Source organism: Tachysurus fulvidraco, chromosome 8 (assembly GCF_022655615.1).
Source record: "Tachysurus fulvidraco isolate hzauxx_2018 chromosome 8, HZAU_PFXX_2.0, whole genome shotgun sequence".
Lineage (NCBI taxonomy): Eukaryota > Metazoa > Chordata > Actinopteri > Siluriformes > Bagridae > Tachysurus > Tachysurus fulvidraco.
Window position 1 is genome coordinate 18,857,061 of NC_062525.1, and position 19,717 is coordinate 18,876,777.

The 19,717-nt window shown below is 41.7% G+C and overlaps 1 protein-coding gene across 19 annotated transcripts in view; it reads right to left on the bottom strand.

The window, feature by feature from the left end:
• camk2g1 (calcium/calmodulin-dependent protein kinase (CaM kinase) II gamma 1) overlaps positions 1-19,717 on the bottom strand; it is a 74,944-nt gene that overhangs the window by 5,635 nt on the left and 49,592 nt on the right. For 2 of the 19 annotated variants that reach the window (XM_027140585.2, XM_027140590.2), the window contains exons 6-18: positions 19,616-19,688; positions 17,266-17,368; positions 16,073-16,156; positions 15,858-15,952; positions 13,596-13,718; positions 12,823-12,906; positions 12,670-12,712; positions 12,181-12,243; positions 8,257-8,297; positions 7,310-7,396; positions 4,594-4,638; positions 4,331-4,385; positions 3,148-3,252 (exon numbers count right to left, since the gene is read on the bottom strand). In XM_027140585.2, coding sequence (XP_026996386.1) covers positions 3,148-3,252; positions 4,331-4,385; positions 4,594-4,638; positions 7,310-7,396; positions 8,257-8,297; positions 12,181-12,243; positions 12,670-12,712; positions 12,823-12,906; positions 13,596-13,718; positions 15,858-15,952; positions 16,073-16,156; positions 17,266-17,368; positions 19,616-19,688 — 1,001 coding nt within the window. Of the gene's footprint in view, positions 1-3,147; positions 3,253-4,330; positions 4,386-4,593; positions 4,639-7,309; positions 7,397-8,256; positions 8,298-12,180; positions 12,244-12,669; positions 12,713-12,822; positions 12,907-13,595; positions 13,719-15,857; positions 16,157-17,265; positions 17,369-19,615; positions 19,689-19,717 lie in introns of all 19 variants that reach the window. The other 17 variants (XM_047817786.1, XM_047817788.1, XM_047817787.1 and 14 more) reach the window with 14 other exon arrangements.

Below are 19,717 nucleotides of genomic sequence, written 5' to 3' on the forward strand. Positions count from 1 at the left end.
GCGACGTGTGCATGTATGCGACGTATACTTATTGCTTAAGTACGTAACCTAGTGAATGTAGAACTAGTGAACTAGTACGTAACCTAGTGAATGTAGAACTAGTGAACTAGTACGTAACCTAGTGAACGTAGAACTAGTGAACTAGTACGTAACCTAGTGAACGTAGAACTAGTGAACTAGTACGTAACCTAGTGAACGTAGAACTAGTGAACTAGTACGTAACCTAGTGAACGTGGAACTAGTGAACTAGTACGTAACCTAGTGAACGTGGAACTAGTGAACTAGTACGTAACCTAGTGAACGTAGAACTAGTGAACTAGTACGTAACCTAGTGAACGTAGAACTAGTGAACTAGTACGTAACCTAGTGAACGTAGAACTAGTGAACTAGTACGTAACCTAGTGAACGTAGAACTAGTGAACTAGTACGTAACCTAGTGAACGTAGAACTAGTGAACTAGTACGTAACCTAGTGAACGTGGAACTAGTGAACTAGTACGTAACCTAGTGAACGTGGAACTAGTGAACTAGTACGTAACCTAGTGAACGTGGAACTAGTGAACTAGTACGTAACCTAGTGAACGTAGAACTAGTGAACTAGTACGTAACCTAGTGAACGTAGAACTAGTGAACTAGTACGTAACCTAGTGAACGTAGAACTAGTGAACTAGTACGTAACCTAGTGAACGTAGAACTAGTGAACTAGTACGTAACCTAGTGAACGTGGAACTAGTGAACTAGTACGTAACCTAGTGAACGTAGAACTAGTGAACTAGTACGTAACCTAGTGAACGTAGAACTAGTGAACTAGTACGTAACCTAGTGAACGTAGAACTAGTGAACTAGTACGTAACCTAGTGAACGTAGAACTAGTGAACTAGTACGTAACCTAGTGAACGTAGAACTAGTGAACTAGTACGTAACCTAGTGAACGTAGAACTAGTGAACTAGTACGTAACCTAGTGAACGTGGAACTAGTGAACTAGTACGTAACCTAGTGAACGTAGAACTAGTGAACTAGTACGTAACCTAGTGAACGTAGAACTAGTGAACTAGTACATAACCTAGTGAACGTAGAACTAGTGAACTAGTACGTAACCTAGTGAACGTAGAACTAGTGAACTAGTACGTAACCTAGTGAACGTAGAACTAGTGAACTAGTACGTAACCTAGTGAATGTAGAACTAGTGAACTAGTACGTAACCTAGTGAATGTAGAACTAGTGAACTAGTACGTAACCTAGTGAATGTAGAACTAGTGAACTAGTACGTAACCTAGTGAATGTAGAACTAGTGAACTAGTATGTAACCTAGTGAACGTAGAACTAGTGAACTAGTATGTAACCTAGTGAATGTAGAACTAGTGAACTAGTATGTAACCTAGTGAACGTAGAACTAGTGAACTAGTATGTAACCTAGTGAATGTAGAACTAGTGAACTAGTATGTAACCTAGTGAACGTAGAACTAGTGAACTAGTACGTAACCTAGTGAACGTAGAACTAGTGAACTAGTACGTAACCTAGTGAACCAGCATTAATGTATTCAATGTTAGAGATTTAAGCACTTATGTACGTCGCTGTTGTAAATGTAAACGTGTGGCTGGTGACGTGTGGCTGGCGGTAAGCTAATTTTCGTTGAAACAGACCTGTCAATCAATTTTGAATCCACACTGTAGCGGTTACTTTAGTGTAGAGTTACGCAACATTCGGGTCCAATCGGGTTAAAAGAAAATTAGTCGGACTCGGGTCAAATTTTTTCGGGTTCATCTCAGGTCGGGTCTTTCTTAAAAATAAAATAATAATTATGCACGTCGGGTTCAGGTAAAAAGTGATTGGGGTCACTTCGGGTCGGATACATTTCTTTAGACCCGAGAAGACCTCTAGTCCACGGTGCTTTGGCAGGTAACAAACCAACAACCTGATCGACGTGTGACGTGTTATTTTGGGGAAATACATTTATTAGTAACTCCTTAAGGTTGATGTGTAAAAATATATCATAGACAAAAATAAATGAATAAAAAAAACTCTTCTTCTTTTCTGGCCTGTTTGCAGTTCTTTCAGCCGGTGTAACATCAGATAGGTTTTCCCAAACTGCCAGACATTTGGTCACTATGCCTCCCTCGCTCATTTATCTTCAGTTTGATGCTAACAAAACTTTCCTCAAGGTCTTTAAAGGTGTCTTTTCTTTCCTCTGCGTTATCCTACTGTAAACCATCAAAGATTAGAATTCATCCATGGTTTTAAAAATAAGCTGCTTGTTATGCAAAATATTGAAATAGTCTAGAAATAAAGAAGTGCCACTCTGCCCTTTTGTCTCTTCTACTCGATGGAACTTAAATCCCAAACGCTACAGAGATTAGCATTTTTACCTTCACTGATCTGGTATTGACACTGAGCACTTTCAAGACTTAAGACACGTGTCATCATAGGAAGAAACGGTTCCTTAAAACTATCCGTTAAAAAAGTTATATGACTATATGACTCGAGCATATTCTTCCTGTAGATGATCTTGTTTTCCTTTTTCTATTGAGGCGGAGATTTACGCTTCCGAGTAAAAAGGATGGTGCGGTTGGAGATGATATTCCATTACCGATTCTCTAAAGATGAATTTTATTTAACAGCGTGGCAGAGTGGCATCACGTTAACCATGAAGACAAGCGATTTAATGGGTTACCCTGTGGCAAAGCTGCATGACAGAAAGGCACAGTAACGCATCTTGTCTGAACAGGGGGCTAAGGGGTACAGTACATGGTGCCTGAAGGAAGAGAAGCTCTGACCTCGGAGTAAACTGGGGCTAGAAAATCATCCAGGCTTGGGAGAAAAATAAAGCAGGTAAGGACAAACCGGAGGTCGAAGGACCCGAGGTGCCCGAAAATGGCATGGAAAAGCTGAAATGGGTAAATTACAGCATGATCATCGGTAGCAAGTAGAAAAGGAGAAAATCAGGAAGCGTGTGGCATGGGTGCCAAGAGTTTTGAGAGGGGAGTAATAAAGAAGAAGAGCATGACATACAGCCTGATTCGAATGGCTGCAAATGCTCGGAGTATTAAGTGGAAGACTTCACACACTGACCACAGGGGTGAAAGAGTCTGGAGGATTATGGGAAAGGGGCAGAAGATGCTGCATGGCAGCAGAGGATTGTAACTTACTGGCTGGTGGGCACTGTGGTGATGCCACCAGAGCGGGCGGCTCGTCCCCGGCACTGCACTGACTCATCACCGCACTGTCACTGCTGGCACCCTGAGCACTCTCCACTGGCATGGCCCCAAAACCAGCCCAACGCACACCACCGGGAGAAAAACACACCAACACACACTCACTCTGCTGCAAATTTATCAACATTACAATAACATTACGCTGATAAGCTGCAGCTGGACGGGGATGTGTCTGGATAAAATGGATCTATTAATTCAGCCTTGGCCCTAATAACAACACAGACAGCCTAAATAGCCGATGGGACTCCGTGGTAATCACATCAGCGTATCCTGCTCGTCAGCGTGAACTAGAGCTGCTGAATTAACAGCATCTAGCCAGCTGTGGCGTCGGTGATGAAGCGGCGTTAAGTAATCACGGCCGTGAACTCGGCGAAACCTTTCCCTGAGCCTCCTCTCCAATTTCCTGTCCTCGTCACCCGGATCGTGTTGCTGATGTGGCTGAGAAGATAAGATGCTTTTCGGGTTAGAGGTAACTAAGGAGAGGAAATGAGGGGGAAACGCCTCAGCGGGGATGTTTGGAGCTTTTGTACAAGACCATGATCTTAGAAAACATGCTAAGGAACGGACACAAGCACACGACAGCTAACAGAGTCGAAACACACACACACACACACCTAGACATACAGCAGTTTACCACAGACACACAAAACTCTCCCACACACAAAAAAAACAGACAGAAATGCAGATGATTACACGAGCGTACTAAATTAATCAGGTGATCAGGTCGTGGATTGGATTTCCACTAGATATTAGATTCAACACTGCCACAGTCATGCGTATTGGCATTCTCGGTGCGTCGGATGCAGATTTTGATCTACTGTACCATCCCGATGCTTTCTTTAATCTCTCTCCTGTCTGCATAGCTTCATTTCACTTCATACAGTATGTCGGTTATGCAAACCCAATAGGATGATCGTTTCACTTAAACATCCACTGCTGTATTAAATGCTTTTACTGGCTAACCGGCAGCCTTTTAGTCTTCCAACTTAACTGCTGAAAATGGCCGCGGTGGTTATGTCACAGCTCGACGAGGAGAGTGAGTCCCATTATTACAACGGTGCTCGTCATCGCGAGGCCGTAGGCATGCTGACAAAAAGAGGAGAGAAGGCTTGTATACCTTTCCTACCTTTCATATCCTCTTCCTCGTTGGTGTTGCAGCTCTCCGTGGAGCCCTGAGGAGAATCGGTGACCGAGAGATCACGAGAACCAGACAGAGACAGTAGGCAACATTAGAACATGACGGTTACAAGTTTACAACGATCTCATACAGTACTTGTTTTTTTTCTTTTTCCCCCCACTAAAACATTCCACCGATGCCCGTAAAAAGAATCCTTTGACTTAGTCCCCGCTTCACAGAGCATATCCACCAGAAGAACTGACCTTGGTCCCATCTGCCGGGTTGTGCACTACTGTGGTCTGGGGCTCCTGTAAGAGTAATAAAAGAAATTAGAAACGATCGTTAGTTTGTCAGCTGTTAACCACGTGATGGTCTTCATGCTACAAGTAACTTCGATGATGATGATCACATGCTTACAATACAGACAGTGTTCGTGTCCTGCTGGAAAGTTTGTATTTATGAGTTGGAAATTTCATGATTATGAAATCGACGGTGTTCAAGTCATTTTAGGCCACGGTCACACTGCAGGTAAAAGTGGCCCAAATCCGATCAGACTTCTTCAGGAGTAGCGTGAACACTCAGATCTGGCTTCCATATGTGGTCCTGAATCAGACCCAAATCTGATTTTTTCCAATGTGGCCTCAGTGTAAACACCCAAGGCGGTTTTGATGCGACTTTTACGTCAATCTACGTCGACATTCGTCACAATTATGCGCCGGCGAAAACGTGACACAAACGTGACCGGTAAGGTGTGTGTGTTAAGAGCGTTATATAAAGTGGTTACGTGAACCAGCTCATAATGCCTGCGTTGAATACATCACATTATAGCATGACATGACATGTTTGCTTGCACCAGATGATACGATACTTCCTCCATAACCTCGCCAACTGTTTAGCGCGACGCCGTGCTGCGCGTGACGTCACTGTTATTGTTCGTTCGCGCATGCGGGTCGGTTCGAAACGCCAAACGGTTCATGCTGGTATCTGATATCGGGCACATTTTAAAAGGTAATTAAAAAAAAATCAGATCTGAGCAAAATATCCGGATTGAGCGTTAAGACTTGCAGTATGAACGTAGCCTTAGTTGGAGCAAGATGGAGGTGTACTTTAATTAGCTACCAAAAAAAAACAAAAAAGCTTTTTAACTCTACTTCTACTAAATGAAAAAAAAAGCACGCTTGATGTGAATTCTTTCTGATGTTTAATCGATTTATAAAACCATTTCTACAAGTGCTTAAATGATGCGCTTCTAAGACGAGCATTCGTTCAGTTTCAACGAATATACCGCCGACTGCACACGCCGCGTCCACTGAATCCAGCGTCTTTTCTTACTGACGTGTCGCAAAGTCGGAGCTTGTTGATGACTGAATAAATAGTTTTCCTGTTCATGTTCAAGTCATAAATAAGAACTTTCCAACACGACATGAGTGTGCCATAAGTAACTGTGCTGCAGAACCTGTGTGTTCGATATTCTTGCATTATAATAGACATTCATATAATACACTGCATTCCAAACCAACAAAGGAAAAGAAAAGAAAGTGCATAGTGAATAGAAAGTCACTGCTTCATGCTAGACATAAAATCCCGCATCCCTGCTAAAAGCTTGCTCTGATACAGTAAGTACGCTGCATGTTTCAGTCCTGACGGTTGTTGTTAGCCCTGTGACGGTGTTCAGATTGACAGCAGACCGTTGGTGGGGGAGAGGTTAACAGTGTGCTGTACTGGTGCATGTTGGAGGTCCCAGGATGCTCATCACTCAGCTCTCCAGGCAGCATGTACAAGCACAGACCATTTTCCTCTGCCTCGGCCCGCAGGGTGCACCGCTCTCATCACGTGGCTGCTCTTAAGCAGGGAATCTTTTTAAGCTGGTTTATGTTTATTCAGCTCCTTCTAGCCTTAAGTTAACCTTTGTGGTAAGAGTACACTGAGCTTTGTCCTTTTCTTCATTTAAATGACAGAAAACTTCCATTACAGACCGATTCCCAGTGAGCCTGATGAGGAAGCAGATCCGCTTCAGGACACTGACTGACCCATTTCATTTAACCGAGGGTAAAAAATCTTGGAAGTCAGACAAGAGGCTTAGTGGTTAGCACGTTCACCTCGCACCTCCAGGGTTGGGGGTTCGATTCCCGCCTCCGCCTTGTGTGTGTGGAGTTTGCATGTTCTCCCCGTGCCTCGGGGGTTTCCTCCGGGTACTCCGGTTTCCTCCCCCGGTCCAAAGACATGCAAAGTATGGTTGATTGGCATCTCTGGGAATATTGTCCGTAGTGTGCGAGTGTGTGAGTGAATGAGAGTGTGTGTGTGCCCTGTGATGGGTTGGCACTCCGTCCAGGGTGTAGCCTGCCTCGATGCCCGATGACGCCCGTGACCCGAGTAGTTCGGATAAGCGGTAGAAAACGAACGAACGAATGAATGAATGATATTAAAACAGCATAAATGGCCAAAAAATCCAGATATCCGAAACCCCGCACACGCCTTCCCCTTCCCTGCTAATCCAGCACTGCATGTTAAACACTGACTGCAACATGGAAGTCAGTATTTAACATGCAGTGCTGGTTTAGCAGGGAAGGGGAAGGCGTGTGTGGGGTTGGATATCTGGATTTTTTGTGCATTGCCTGATGCTGAAAGAACATGCTGTCTTTAATCATCCCACTTCTATACTGTATGTGGCTAACAAAAACCCTGTGTATGTATTGATGATCGATGTATGCAAGCTGATCCAGGTACGCGCTTATCCTTCATAGCGTCAAGAACAGTAGAGAACGTAAGGACTGAACAAGCTATACCGAACTGAACTGAAATCATGACATGCTTACATAAAATAAAATAAAAAAACACCACCGCAAAAAATATACAGCATAATAGCATGAAAGAATACAGGCAGAACAAATGCAAACTAGAATCTAGATGATCTACTGACATGTACAGCACAGGACACTGGGTAAAGGGTAAAGAGCAGTTAAATGCAGATTAAGGTACCATTGGTGTGGAAGAAGCCATGTTGCTTTCCTTCAGGGCACTCACTACAGCACTCATTACACTGTTTTTAGTGTTGTTTGTCTGGGGCTGCGGCAGAAAGGAGACATACAATGTTTTTCTGTTCAGACTGATGGATGCCATGAGATATTACGGTCATGGGATAGAATGGATATTACACTTTAAATGGATTACACCGACAACACGTTTGCATGCTCGTCCTGTGTGAGGAAAAGTTTAGGCCGAGAGCCGTAATGTGCACAATACAGTACAAGCCTTAGGGATTTGAAATGGGGGATACATCAGTGCACAGCAACACCACATTGATCTAAAGTCATACCACCATCACTGGAATTTTTTTTTTTACAGTTCGTGTTTTAAACGTCCTGCCACTTATTTTGTATACGGAGTCGTTTTAAGGAACGCAGAGGTAAAACGAGACAAATTAAAGATGCGGAATAAATCCTACAGAAGCAGCCGATCTTTATTTTGGGGTGAATCAGAATCATTTCACTGATGAAGGCTGTAGGACAATTATTATTATTGTAGGCTGGGCTTGAATGTGATTGGTTCATTCTGAACACAGCCACATTCCCAATTATTAAGGGATGTGCACACTTATGTAACTAGGACATTTTTTTTTCTCATTTCTTTTTAGTTGAAAAATTCTAATCGGAAATAAAAAAATAAAAATCGCTTAATGTTCAGATGTTGGAATTTCACATCGTGGGTCGAGTTCCAAGTTCCAACGAGGCGTAGATTTGATTTGATTTTCACTTCGCAACAAGATGCCGTTTTTAAGAGGGGTGTGTAGACTTTTTTTTTTTTTTTTTACATCCATTGTATGTATTGTTACTCTCTACTGATTTTAATTTAAGAAGCAGACAAAATACTAATCACTACTGTACTGACAACAGCTTCGAACGAGTAATAATAGCTTCTTCTCTTACCTTAACACCATCTGATTTTTTGTTGAGTAAACTTTTGCATGCTGCGAAGAAAAAGGGGTCTGAATTAGAACGGAAGCAACGATAGCGAAGCAACCACAGTGCTCTTTCTGCCAATCCTATACAAACTGCTAGCTTGGTGTCCACCATTTACTGTCTATCGGTTATATGGTGCAAAGCTTTCAGATTACATCAGTGGTAATAATAATCCCTATTATGCAAAACCTGGAATAGACAGAGAATAAAACTATACTTCATCTCCACATATAATGAAAGAAAATATATATATATAAATAATCACTGCTAATATAAACAATTGATTTCCTTGCCCTTATTTCACCCAGCCTGATTTAGAGGTCTTAAGTTTTGTAAGCCTTGACACCGATTGACTTGTGTGCTAATTACATGGTGCGCAAGGGACAGCCTTTAAAAAAAAAAAAAAAATCTATATTGCTGTGACCCTTTCAACAACAACACACTTATAATAACCCAGGTCAAAAGGCTCATGCTTGGTAGCCCTACTCATTTCCTTACCTTCCGCAAACAAGTGGAGAGGAAGAATGATGGGGAGAGAAAGGTAAGATTGAGACAGAAAAACAACAATCAATAGGGATGCAAATAGAAGGGTGCACAGAGCAAGAAAATGGCAGGCATCATTCGTTTCGCTGGCCTGCTGGTGTGCCATGCTTCACTCGATATGAGATGGTGGGTGCGATTGACCACACGGCCAGCCATGCAGCGTCGAGCTAAAAACTAGTTCCGATACGCTTTATTGTTTCTGAACGAGATAAACTGATTATTCTAACTGTCCTTCATTACAGTCGCTGCTTCTTCCTTTCACCGTTCGCAGGAAGCGGTCGCTCAGGAGCTGGGTTGCTTTCACCTACCCTAACTTTATCAAGACATCTCAAGAAACACCCTTAAATCACTTAAAGTCGCCATTTAGCGATCGAGTTGTCTCATGCGCAAAAAAAAATAAGTCACACTAGAAGATTGTTTAAGGGCTTTTTCACACTTGAAATTCGTTCCAAAGGCGCTTTTGTTTGCTTGGAGAATGTGACGGCTGTTTTTGATTCCATGTGTGGACCAGGGAACAAATCTTGGGTGCACTTGTGAACTCTTGCCCCCTTTTCCACCAAAAAGAACCGGGTACTGGTACAGAGCTAGCGCTGGTGCTGGTTCAAAATTGGTTCCACTGGCGAACCTTCTAAGAACCGGTTTGCCTTTCCACCGGCTAGAGAGCCGTCACAGCGCCGAGTGTGACGTCACTGTATACGTGTCACGTTTCCCAGCAACGTTAGCGCAGCAGCGGCAAACACAAACGCATCAACAATGGCGGATGCTGCTTTACTGTTAACGCTCATGGCTTTGCGAACCTACATTAGCATCCAAACGTGGCGAATCCAACGTGTACGTGCAGCTCCATGTAATCTGTATAAACTGCAGTTGTAATCGAGAAAGTACATATTACTTTATCATTAACACAGAAAAAATTTAGCCTTAGCATGTAGCTACCTACTATCGTGTGTGCTGATAATGTATCATATCGCGGTAAAGTAAAAGTGTATTAAACATTAGTATACTTAAGGTACATTATCAAATGCCCTAACAGTAGCCCCGCCCCCAGCTCCTGACGCAAGCATTTATTAAGTCTAAACCTGCAACGTTTTGGTGCTACTTAAGAACCACTTTTCCTGGTTCAGAGCCGGTGCTTTGGCGGTCGAAACAGAAAGAACTGGTTCTAAATTAGGCTCCGAACCAGCACTCGAACTGCCTCGGTGGAAAAGGGGCATCTGATCTTGAGTTAGCATCAATAGTGCAATAGTGCAAATAACAGACGTAGTTTGACTTGTTAGGAATGTCTTATTACCCTTTTCTAACACCGGGTCTACTGAGAGGACCAAATATCTCCTAGATAAATAGTGTAAAGAAGGCCATGAAACACAAGGTCTTGCATCTCTCAAATATCGGACCGGTTTCGAATGAAAACTGTTTGAATGACATTAATACGAATAAGACGTATACGGATCTGTTCCGATCGTCGTCCATCTTCTCACTTGAAACTTCTAGGGAAATGATCTGTGTGAAACAGACATGTGATGATGCCCTCAATCAATCCTGGGTACAGACTGTGTATCTAGGCCAAGTGTGAAAATGCCCTTGAAAGGTAGCGGGAAAGGACAGAGAGAAAGAACGGAACGTCTTGGGATATAAATGGTTTGCTTGCAAGCACTGAATCAAAGAAAAGAGCATAAACCTGAGACATGCATCAAAATCTGTCAGGCAGCAAATTCTTAACTCGCTTGATTTGTTAGTAAAGCGAAAAGCTCGAGATGGAGAAAAGATAAAAAGACAAAGCCTGATACTGGATCTCTTACTAGTCAAGCATCTAAAACAAGTATCCTAGTATCTGCAATGAGATGATGTTATATATTCAAACACTTACTGGGTATGGTGGACACTTGGTGGAAAGAGCTGTGACTTGATGACTCCAAAGTAATTAATGCCAATCACCACCACCACAGTAAAAGTGTTTCTGTTTATCTAAGACATACCTGGAGTAGTATAGACCTTATAAAGGCTAGCCTTTATTGTGGGAGAAATAAAGCATCCAACCATTGAAATCTCTCAGCAAACGAAAACTAAAATGAACAATATTAATCATGTTGCAATAAACCTGTTGACCAAATTGATCATATCGGTATGATAACAGAATAAAAAATAAATATATATATAATGTCAAACAAATTTCCCCTCAGTTTCGGGGTGGCTAAGACTCCGTTTCCTACTGACTCATAGCATGAACATCATCGTCTGTCTGGCCTCCAGTGGGGTTTCTTTCATGCCGACCACCTGGCACTTGCTGGCATCATGCGCCACTCTACACCAGGTCTGACGGTTGGCAGCAAGCCAACCCCGCTCCTGCCCAGCCATGTAGCACACCCCCGCACTCTCAGCAAGGGGGTGGTGGTGATGGTTTAAGGGAGAAGGAAAAGGGGAATGGTAGCTAAGCTGGGCTGAACAAGTCTGCTTTGGCAAGGGATGAAAGACTGCGTGCTGAAAACTCTGCCCCCTGGACAGAATAAAGAGGCCTGGTACAGTAGTATACTATCTGAGAGCAGAGTTTCTGGCTGAGAGAGAAGAGAGAGCTAGTTTTAACATCTCTAGCTAAAGCAGAGGCTAACTAACGGCTCTAAAAATGGGGGCGTGAAATAGAACCTCCCATATAAGGGACTAAACTAAGCAGAGACATTCACATAACACAATAAGTCATACTGGGCTGACTGGAGATCCCTATAATGAATGCGGTGAGGTGATATTGATCAGACTCCTGCCTGGAACATCGGCGTTCAAATTCAAGACACGTAAAAAAAGAAGGAGGAAAAAAAAAAGTCAGACATTTGAAAAAAAAAAAGAAAAGGAACAGGAAGAACTATTCAAATGGTCGACGGGTATGAGGTGAAAAATCATATTTAAGTTCCAGGGAACTGAGGAGTGTTTATTCCTCGTGTGGCCAAACACTGTTTATGAGAAAGACGGTTTACATTTACACGTGACAGGATCTGCTTATTGTCTTTAAACACTAAACGATATCGGATTAAAAGTTAAAGGACAGTGCAGGCTAAAGACCGTGGTGCGTGAGGACGGTGCACCAATCACGTGACGGTCATGAATGCTAATCTTGGTAAAAATGAGAACCAGGCCATGGAAGAAATTAAGAACTTCGGCGGCGATTTATTTATTTATTTGTTTGTTTGTTTGTTTTTAATGAAATTAAATGCGAGTTTCTCTGAGAGCAGGCATGGCAGGCGCCTGGCTACATGCTGAGTGTGTGGAGCAACGAGAGGGTCAAGTTTGTGGGGACGAGGTGAATGGGGCTATCTGGCCCCCCCTGGTGGAGAGGTGAGGAGATGCACTCTCACATACCTTCCTGTGCAAGCGCGGCAGTGCTGGTGGTGGGAGCAGCAGGGCTGGTATGCTGCCGGCCCACTATTGGACAGAGAGGCGTTCAGTTGAATAAAGCTAAAGAACATATACAACCCCTGAGAGAATGTGAGCTAACTAGTATTCAAGCTTATTCTGACACCAAAGACCAAAGAAATAAACCTTCCTTGACATTAAAAAAATGGAATTAAATAAAGTAAATATTATCAAATTATAAATTCTGTAGCAGCTAAATCAAAGACGGTTAAACCGTTCACCTGTAAAAATGTGTTAGAAATCAAGAGCCCTTGATAACTTTATAAGGAATCTATCTATATGTTCTCAGTATTTCCAAACTTTGCACTTCCTTGATAGTAAATCTAGCTGCACATGTTAATAAAATCCATCATTTATGTCTACTCCCGGGGATACAGCAGGTTGGTCCATGGCTTTTGCATCCTACCTGATCATGTGCGAGCAACATGGACCCACCTGAAAAATTTCTGGAAACCAGCATAGTGGTGAGAATAGCTCCCTGAATGGAAAGAAAATAAGAGGAGAGTGAGAGACATGGATTATGCTACTGTTATGCTACTAAATGGTTGAATTTTGTCCAGCTATTCAGGATCGATAATGGAAATCTACCTTCAGTTTTCTCCGAGCGTTGAACTTGCGCAGGCACTCCACGGTCTCTTGTCGGTGCATCATGGAGGCCACTGTAGACCGTTGCTGAAAAGTAAAGTTTCTAAATTAAAATACCAGCCTGTTCGCAACCGGAAGTGTCCGATAGAAAACGTGTTCGGTTCAGGATCCTAAGAGACGGTGTGTTTGATTGTGATCCTAAGAGACAATAGTGGTTCATTTTACTCTGTAGTTTCTAATCAAGGTGTAGTTTCACAATTCCTGAAGGTGAGAATAAAGCACAATGTACACGTGTGGTTCTGATTTAATTCACCTCTTTAATATCCAGGTTTATTTAGGATCAGAATGATAAAAAAAAAAATCACCAAACGAGAATGCAGCCTGATTTTCAATAAACGGCCAACATCAGGCTTTGTGTGATCTCCGATACTGATCTGAAATGGACATCCTCTCTTAGTAACCAAGCCTACTCTCTGTAAACTCCTGTTGCTAGGTTACACAAAACATCACAGGCACGATGCCAAGAAGAAATCCAATCTGATCCAGTGTTTCGGGGCAGCGTTATTCCTAACAGCGAAACTCGGTGAGACTGGAACATGTGCTGGACTCCAACACTACGCTTAGGCATTCCTGCTCGTATGCAGTATGTTTAGATTGCTAGACTAGAAAGAATCTAAAGGCACCGCTAACTTTTTAATGGATTTCTGCAGCCTGCAGCTTGCAAGAATAGATCTAGATGTAGAATAGAAATATAGATCTTGGAAGCAATTACTTACGCAGACCCATGGGTGCTTAAGGGCCTGTTCAGCGGTGATCCTCTTGGCTGGGTTGATGGTCAGCATCTGGTTGATGAGGTTCTTAGCCTCAGGGGTGACCGTGTCCCACTCAGGAGAAGGAAACTGGTGTTTGGAAGCAAGAATGACACAAACTATACTCTGCATGCATAGAAATAAATCCCTCGTGTGCTTTTAAAAGACAAACAAAATGTCTGACATGGGGAGCTAATCAAATTAGGAGGATAGCAAAGAAGCAGCAGGAAATCTGTGTCATTGTGCTTCTTTACTACCCCAGATATTAGATAAGCTACAGCCGCAGCTAGGGTTCTAATAAACGTTCCTTTTGCAAATTAACACCTCACCGAGACACGAGTTATTAGATTAGAGGACGGTGGTCCGCACGCCGCTAGACAGAATTCATTTCAAACCGCAGTCTTCGTCACAAGAGGATATTTTTACTGCCTTCGTTTAAACTGGGCATTATGTTTATAGATGCTGCACGTATTATTTATCGCAACTTCATTCACATTTTCTAATAAAAAAAATAAATAAAAAAAAAATAAGTCACAGACATCTGGCTATCTGCACCCTTAGAGGAATCATCCGGTTCTTCCCGGTAAGTCATCTCTCTGCAATGCGTCAGGAAAGGCATGACAGGATCGATAGCACTGGCACAGCTCTAATTTACACTCAATCAAAAATTAAGCAGTCAGTCTGTCAGACCACTGAGACCCGGAACACAGCATTTTGTACCAGAATGGAAAGAAGATGAGCTACAGGTCTCTGAAGGATACTCGAATCCGGACTGATTGTAGAGAAATATTGCAGTTTTGAACAATACGCTGTACGTCTGCATATATGTATACGAAATACTACAGTATGTATAACTAATTACTTATTACAGAAGGCTTATGCAGTACAGAATGTAATCTGTAAGGGTACTTTCGGTACTGTTTAGTCTGTCTGAAACAAAACCTGGTGCGTGTTCCTCTTCTGTGTAGTTAAGAACACAGAAAACACTCCAGCGTAACTGGTCCATGAGCATCTGAGTGAGATCATCACACTACAGTTCAAATCCAACTCTAGCGTTGCTGGTTAAAGTGACTGGGGGGACGAGGCACAAACTGACTCAGAGTTTAGAGCTAAGTGAAGAATATAAATGGAGGTGACACAGCAAATGTCTCAAAACTATTTAATTGTATCATCATCTTATAACGTACTATACAGCAGGGATTTCTGATCCGCTAATCCGATTGGACATTTCTATATCCGTATCATTCAAGTTTATATTCAATACAAATGTCATTCTAGTAATAGTTTATTACACGGTTACTACACTCTGTATGGGTGTCAATCAGCCTGTAAACACAGTATTCTATCTAGCTGTGGCTTCTTTGGGGAACTATTTTTGTAGATGGAGTATTTGTCAATATTGTAACTGAAATGTCAGGCTTAATGTTAATTTCTCGTTTAAAGACCGGTTGCGTAAAGGCAAGGACGCTTTCACAATCGTGTCGTGCTGTTGTGATATTCCGTACAAGAGCACCCTTATTTGTGTGAGGCTCAGGTGATTATGACTTTATATATATATATAACAAACCTCTAAGGTAATGAAAGGCATTTATGTTGTTACACATAAATCACGCAATGTAATATAACGTATCATTACTGTAAGGGGGGGCACGATGGCTTAGTGGTTAGCACGTGCCTCACACCTCCAGGGTTTGGGGTTCGATTCCCGCCTCCGCCTTGTGTGTGTGGAGTTTGCATGTTCTCCCCGTGCCTCGGGGGTTTCCTCCGGGTACTCCGGTTTCCTTCCCCAGTCCAAAGACATGCATGGTAGGTTGATTGGCATCTCTGGAAAATTGTCCCTAGTGTGTGAGTGTGTGAGTGAATGAGAGTGTGTGTGTGTGTGCCCTGCGATGGGTTGGCACTCCGTCCAGGGTGGAACCTGCCTTGATGCCCGATGACACCTGAGATAGGCACAGGCTCCCCGTGACCCGAGAAGTTCGGATAAGCGGTAGAAAATGAATGAATGAATGAATTACTGTAAGGATAATTATAGTGTGTATAAAATGGAAGAAAAAAAGTGATCAAAAGTGTGGAAAGAAAGTTTTAGACTGCTTTACTTTCAAACGCTGCATAACTAAGATGAATGTAGCAGTATAATGAGCTGCTAAGTAAAATTGAGTGACTGTGAAATGGATCTGAAAACATCAAGGAACCTTATGAGACATATCACTCGAAACAAGCTGTACTTACATCATAAGCTCCAGCCTTGATCTGCTGGTACAGCTTATGCTGATCTTCATCCCAGAATGGAGGATATCCCACAAGCAGTATATAGAGGATAACTCCTGAAAAAAGATGGAGAAGGAAATGAGAAGAACTTATTGTGTGTGAGAAAATAATTGAATCTATGAAAAACAGTATTTTAGATAAACAAAGAGAACGAAAAAAAAAAATAAAAAACTCACCACAGGCCCAAATGTCCACAGGTTTACCATAAGGATCCTTTCTCAGAACCTCTGGAGATAAGTAGCCAGGAGTGCCCGCAAAGCCTGTCCCAAACAGCAATAACAATGACCTCTTCGGTGTAGCTCTCAGGGGCACTTTTTAATATTATTTCATTAATATCCAATGACAGGGTAAAGGTAAACAAAACTACCCACACTTTTCTATACATTCTAGTAAACATGATGAAAAGACCAGTTACTGAGCTAACGTACATATGGGTGTGTAGTTTAAGGGTCTAATGGATGGTCAGTTTCATGACAAAAATATAGCTAGCTAGAGTAGCAGAGAAATGATGAGCAAACACTGTGTCTGGCTTCTTGAGGGTGTTGTTTTTCCCACCTGGCTTCCTTTTAAAACTTTTTTATTCCGAAACTATGCTAGAAAGAATAAGCAGAAACTAGACGGTACATTTCCTGAAGAAAATGTGAATGGTGCTTGCACGTGGCAAATCTTGGCACTCGGTTGCTAGGGTTGCTATTTTAGGAATTTCCCATTCAAGTCTATGGGACTTTTTTGGCCGCTTTTCTGTCTGCTGTGCAAACATCGTTGGTTGAATCGCTTATAAAAGTCATAGCACACCTCTCCTCAATGAGCCGGTCGATTTGACACCTCATTCATGGGTCAAGGACAAAAGCTGCGAGCCAAGTTACGCACCGAAGTTTTGTCCGGAAGAAGAATAATCCGTATGCAAGATAACAAGAATGTTGCTTTGCAAGCACCATTAATCAGAAAATCTTTTAAACTCGTGCCAACTTTATCTCTTTCATCTCTTCACCCAGTCATCCTAAGGATGCAGGACACACTGCAGTAACTATTGGTGATGGTAAGGCACTGATGCTCAAGGTGTCTTAGTGTATCAGATAGCCAGAAGTGGACTGAAAGAGGATTTGGCTTATGAAGTAAAAGACTTAAACCAGGCCACCTCTGCCACTGTATATGTGCACCCTGGGTTATTTAGCTTAACTTGGCATAATTGGGGCAGTCTCACTAGTCCCAGTTCTTGGCGAGTGTGAAACAAATTCAGTCTGGGATCGGTCACGATAGTTCCGTACAGTAATTTCCTCCAGTTACACTTCTACCTTTCAATTTTCATTAAAAGAAAGAAGGGTTTTAGAGTAAAGGATGAAGAGCGTTGAGAAATTATGCCTCTTACCAAACCATGCTTGTTGGTCTCCCTGTACCTCAATCGCCAGTCCAAAATCAGCCAGCTTAACTGCTGCCCCCTTCATCTTACTGGCCAACAGAAGGTTCTCAGGCTACACACAGAAACACAGAGAGAGAGAGAGAGAGAGAGAGAGAGAGAGAGAGAGAGAGAGAGAGAGAGAGAGAGAGAGAGAGAGAGAGAGCAGTTTACAATTACATGGTTCGAAGAACAGCTAGTGTAGATGTTCACATTTACCATCTTAAACACATTTGAATTGAACACAATCTGCTCATTAGGTTAAGGAGCTCCAGATGTTCCTCCTTCTTTATTAATGCTGAAAGACAGATCCCAAAGTTGAGCTCTTCAGATACAAGACCCTTCATGACACGTGGGGTGACAAAGCAAGAGCCTGCTGTTTAAGTTGAAGTTTAAGTGACTACATCACCAGGAGAATATTACAATGTGTTAAAAATGAAGCACAATGTGGAAATCCTTCATGTCCTTAAAGTCCTACTTAACTCTAGAATCCTGCTGTCCTGAAAGAGCTGCTACCACAATTACACTGTACACAAAAAGGGCCAAAGTGGACTAGTGGAAGTTAAAGACTACACGAGAGGAACAGGCCTCCGTAGCGTCGTCTGTAAAGTGCTCCCGGTAATTATGGTTTTGTCAGCAGTGAAACACGGGCAGGTTGAAGCCTAGACAGTCTGCAGGCTTAGCAACCTTAAAACATGCAGGTTGTGAATATGTATGAGAATTCACACTGTCACCCCGAGCCCTCACGGTCCCTTAGTCACAACATGTATTAACAGAACTCATTTTAACCTCTGGCTAAATGCATTAATTAGAAGAAAGTAATACAGTTAATAAAAATAATAAATAAATAAATAAATAAATAAAAGTAATAATAATAAAAATGATAATAATAATAATAACAAGTAATAATAATAATAATAACAACATAATAAGAATAATAAAAAAGTAATAATAATAATAATAATAAGTAAGAAAAGTAATAATAATAATAATAATAATAATAATAATTAAATAAATACATGAATAAATAACTAATAATAATAATAATAATAATAATAATAATACTTATTATTATTATTATTATTATTATTATTATTATTATTATTATTATTATGACACTGGTCAGTAATAACAGTGTTGAATTGTCTGTTTCTACTGTCATTAAGCATAAATCTATATCTTTCATTTATTTGACAGCATTTTTTTTTTCAGATTTTTTTCTTAAACACATAAAACATGAATATCTCGTATGGATGTGTACATGATTTAAGACATAATTCAAAGGTTTTGTGCTGAGAAATATGGAATAGCTTCCAAAAGTAAAATGCAAAAGTCCATGTGATATTTCACACAGAAAAAGTAGCATCATTCTATTTTTCGTCAAGTCTGGAAAAAAAAACGCTGCCACAAGAACTGGATTCCAAACCTAAATCTTAAACAGCACTGAATTAGATCACAGACTGAAGCATGAAACACCTCACTAATTATTATATGTTGCCAGAGTTCATTACTTGCGCATGTGTTTTATATGTGTGTGTGTGTGTGTGTGGGTATAATTAAGTAATCGTTGCTGAGAAGTGTGCAACCAAAACGCACTGAAATGGCTGAAACAAGAAGGCTTCTACAGTGAATTTTTTTTTTTAGTCTGCGGGAATATGAAAACAGTCATATCACGTCTATCACCATGGCAACCAGAGGCATACCAAACATCTCTTCTACTCAGCATTTGACTCGCATACAACGAGGATGAGCAGTGAGTGGATGCATGCGAGACGCAAGCATCGTCTTAATAACGGTTCTTTCTGAGTGCAAGCAAAGGCTTTCTATGTCTTCTCTTCTGCACTAGTAGAACCGTGCGAGTCCCGATACTACAGACAAATACAGAGCTGAATCAGACAGCGGAGCGCTGAACCTTAACACCGATGAAAAGCCCGAGGGCTCGGCTAGCCTGCAAGAGTTGCTGCGTTTCAGTTAACATTTCCATCACCTTTATAACAAAGGCATTGTGAGGGCTGCAACTTCAGATTCTTTTCTCAAAAGGAGAATATTTTTTATTATGGACAATATTTAGCAGGTCTGTGCCCTAGGGTAGCAGAGGTAAACTTGCACAGAACAATGTTGTGTGATTTTGAAAGTAAACTTTACAAAAATAAAATGTGAAGCGTATAATAGAGTGTATTGTGTGTGTGTGTGTGTGTGTGTGTGTGTGTGTGTGTGTGTGTGTGTGTGTGTGTGTTTGAATGGAAACTATGCAGGTCATGGACACAAACTGAAAGCGGGTGAACGCTGATGGTGGTTGTCGTGGCGATAGGCACCGACTCACCTTGAGGTCTCTGTGCACGATATCATGCTGGTGAATGTGATTGACACTCTCGAGGATCTGATTGATGCACTGGCTGCAAGAGTGAGAGACAAAGGAAGGTAA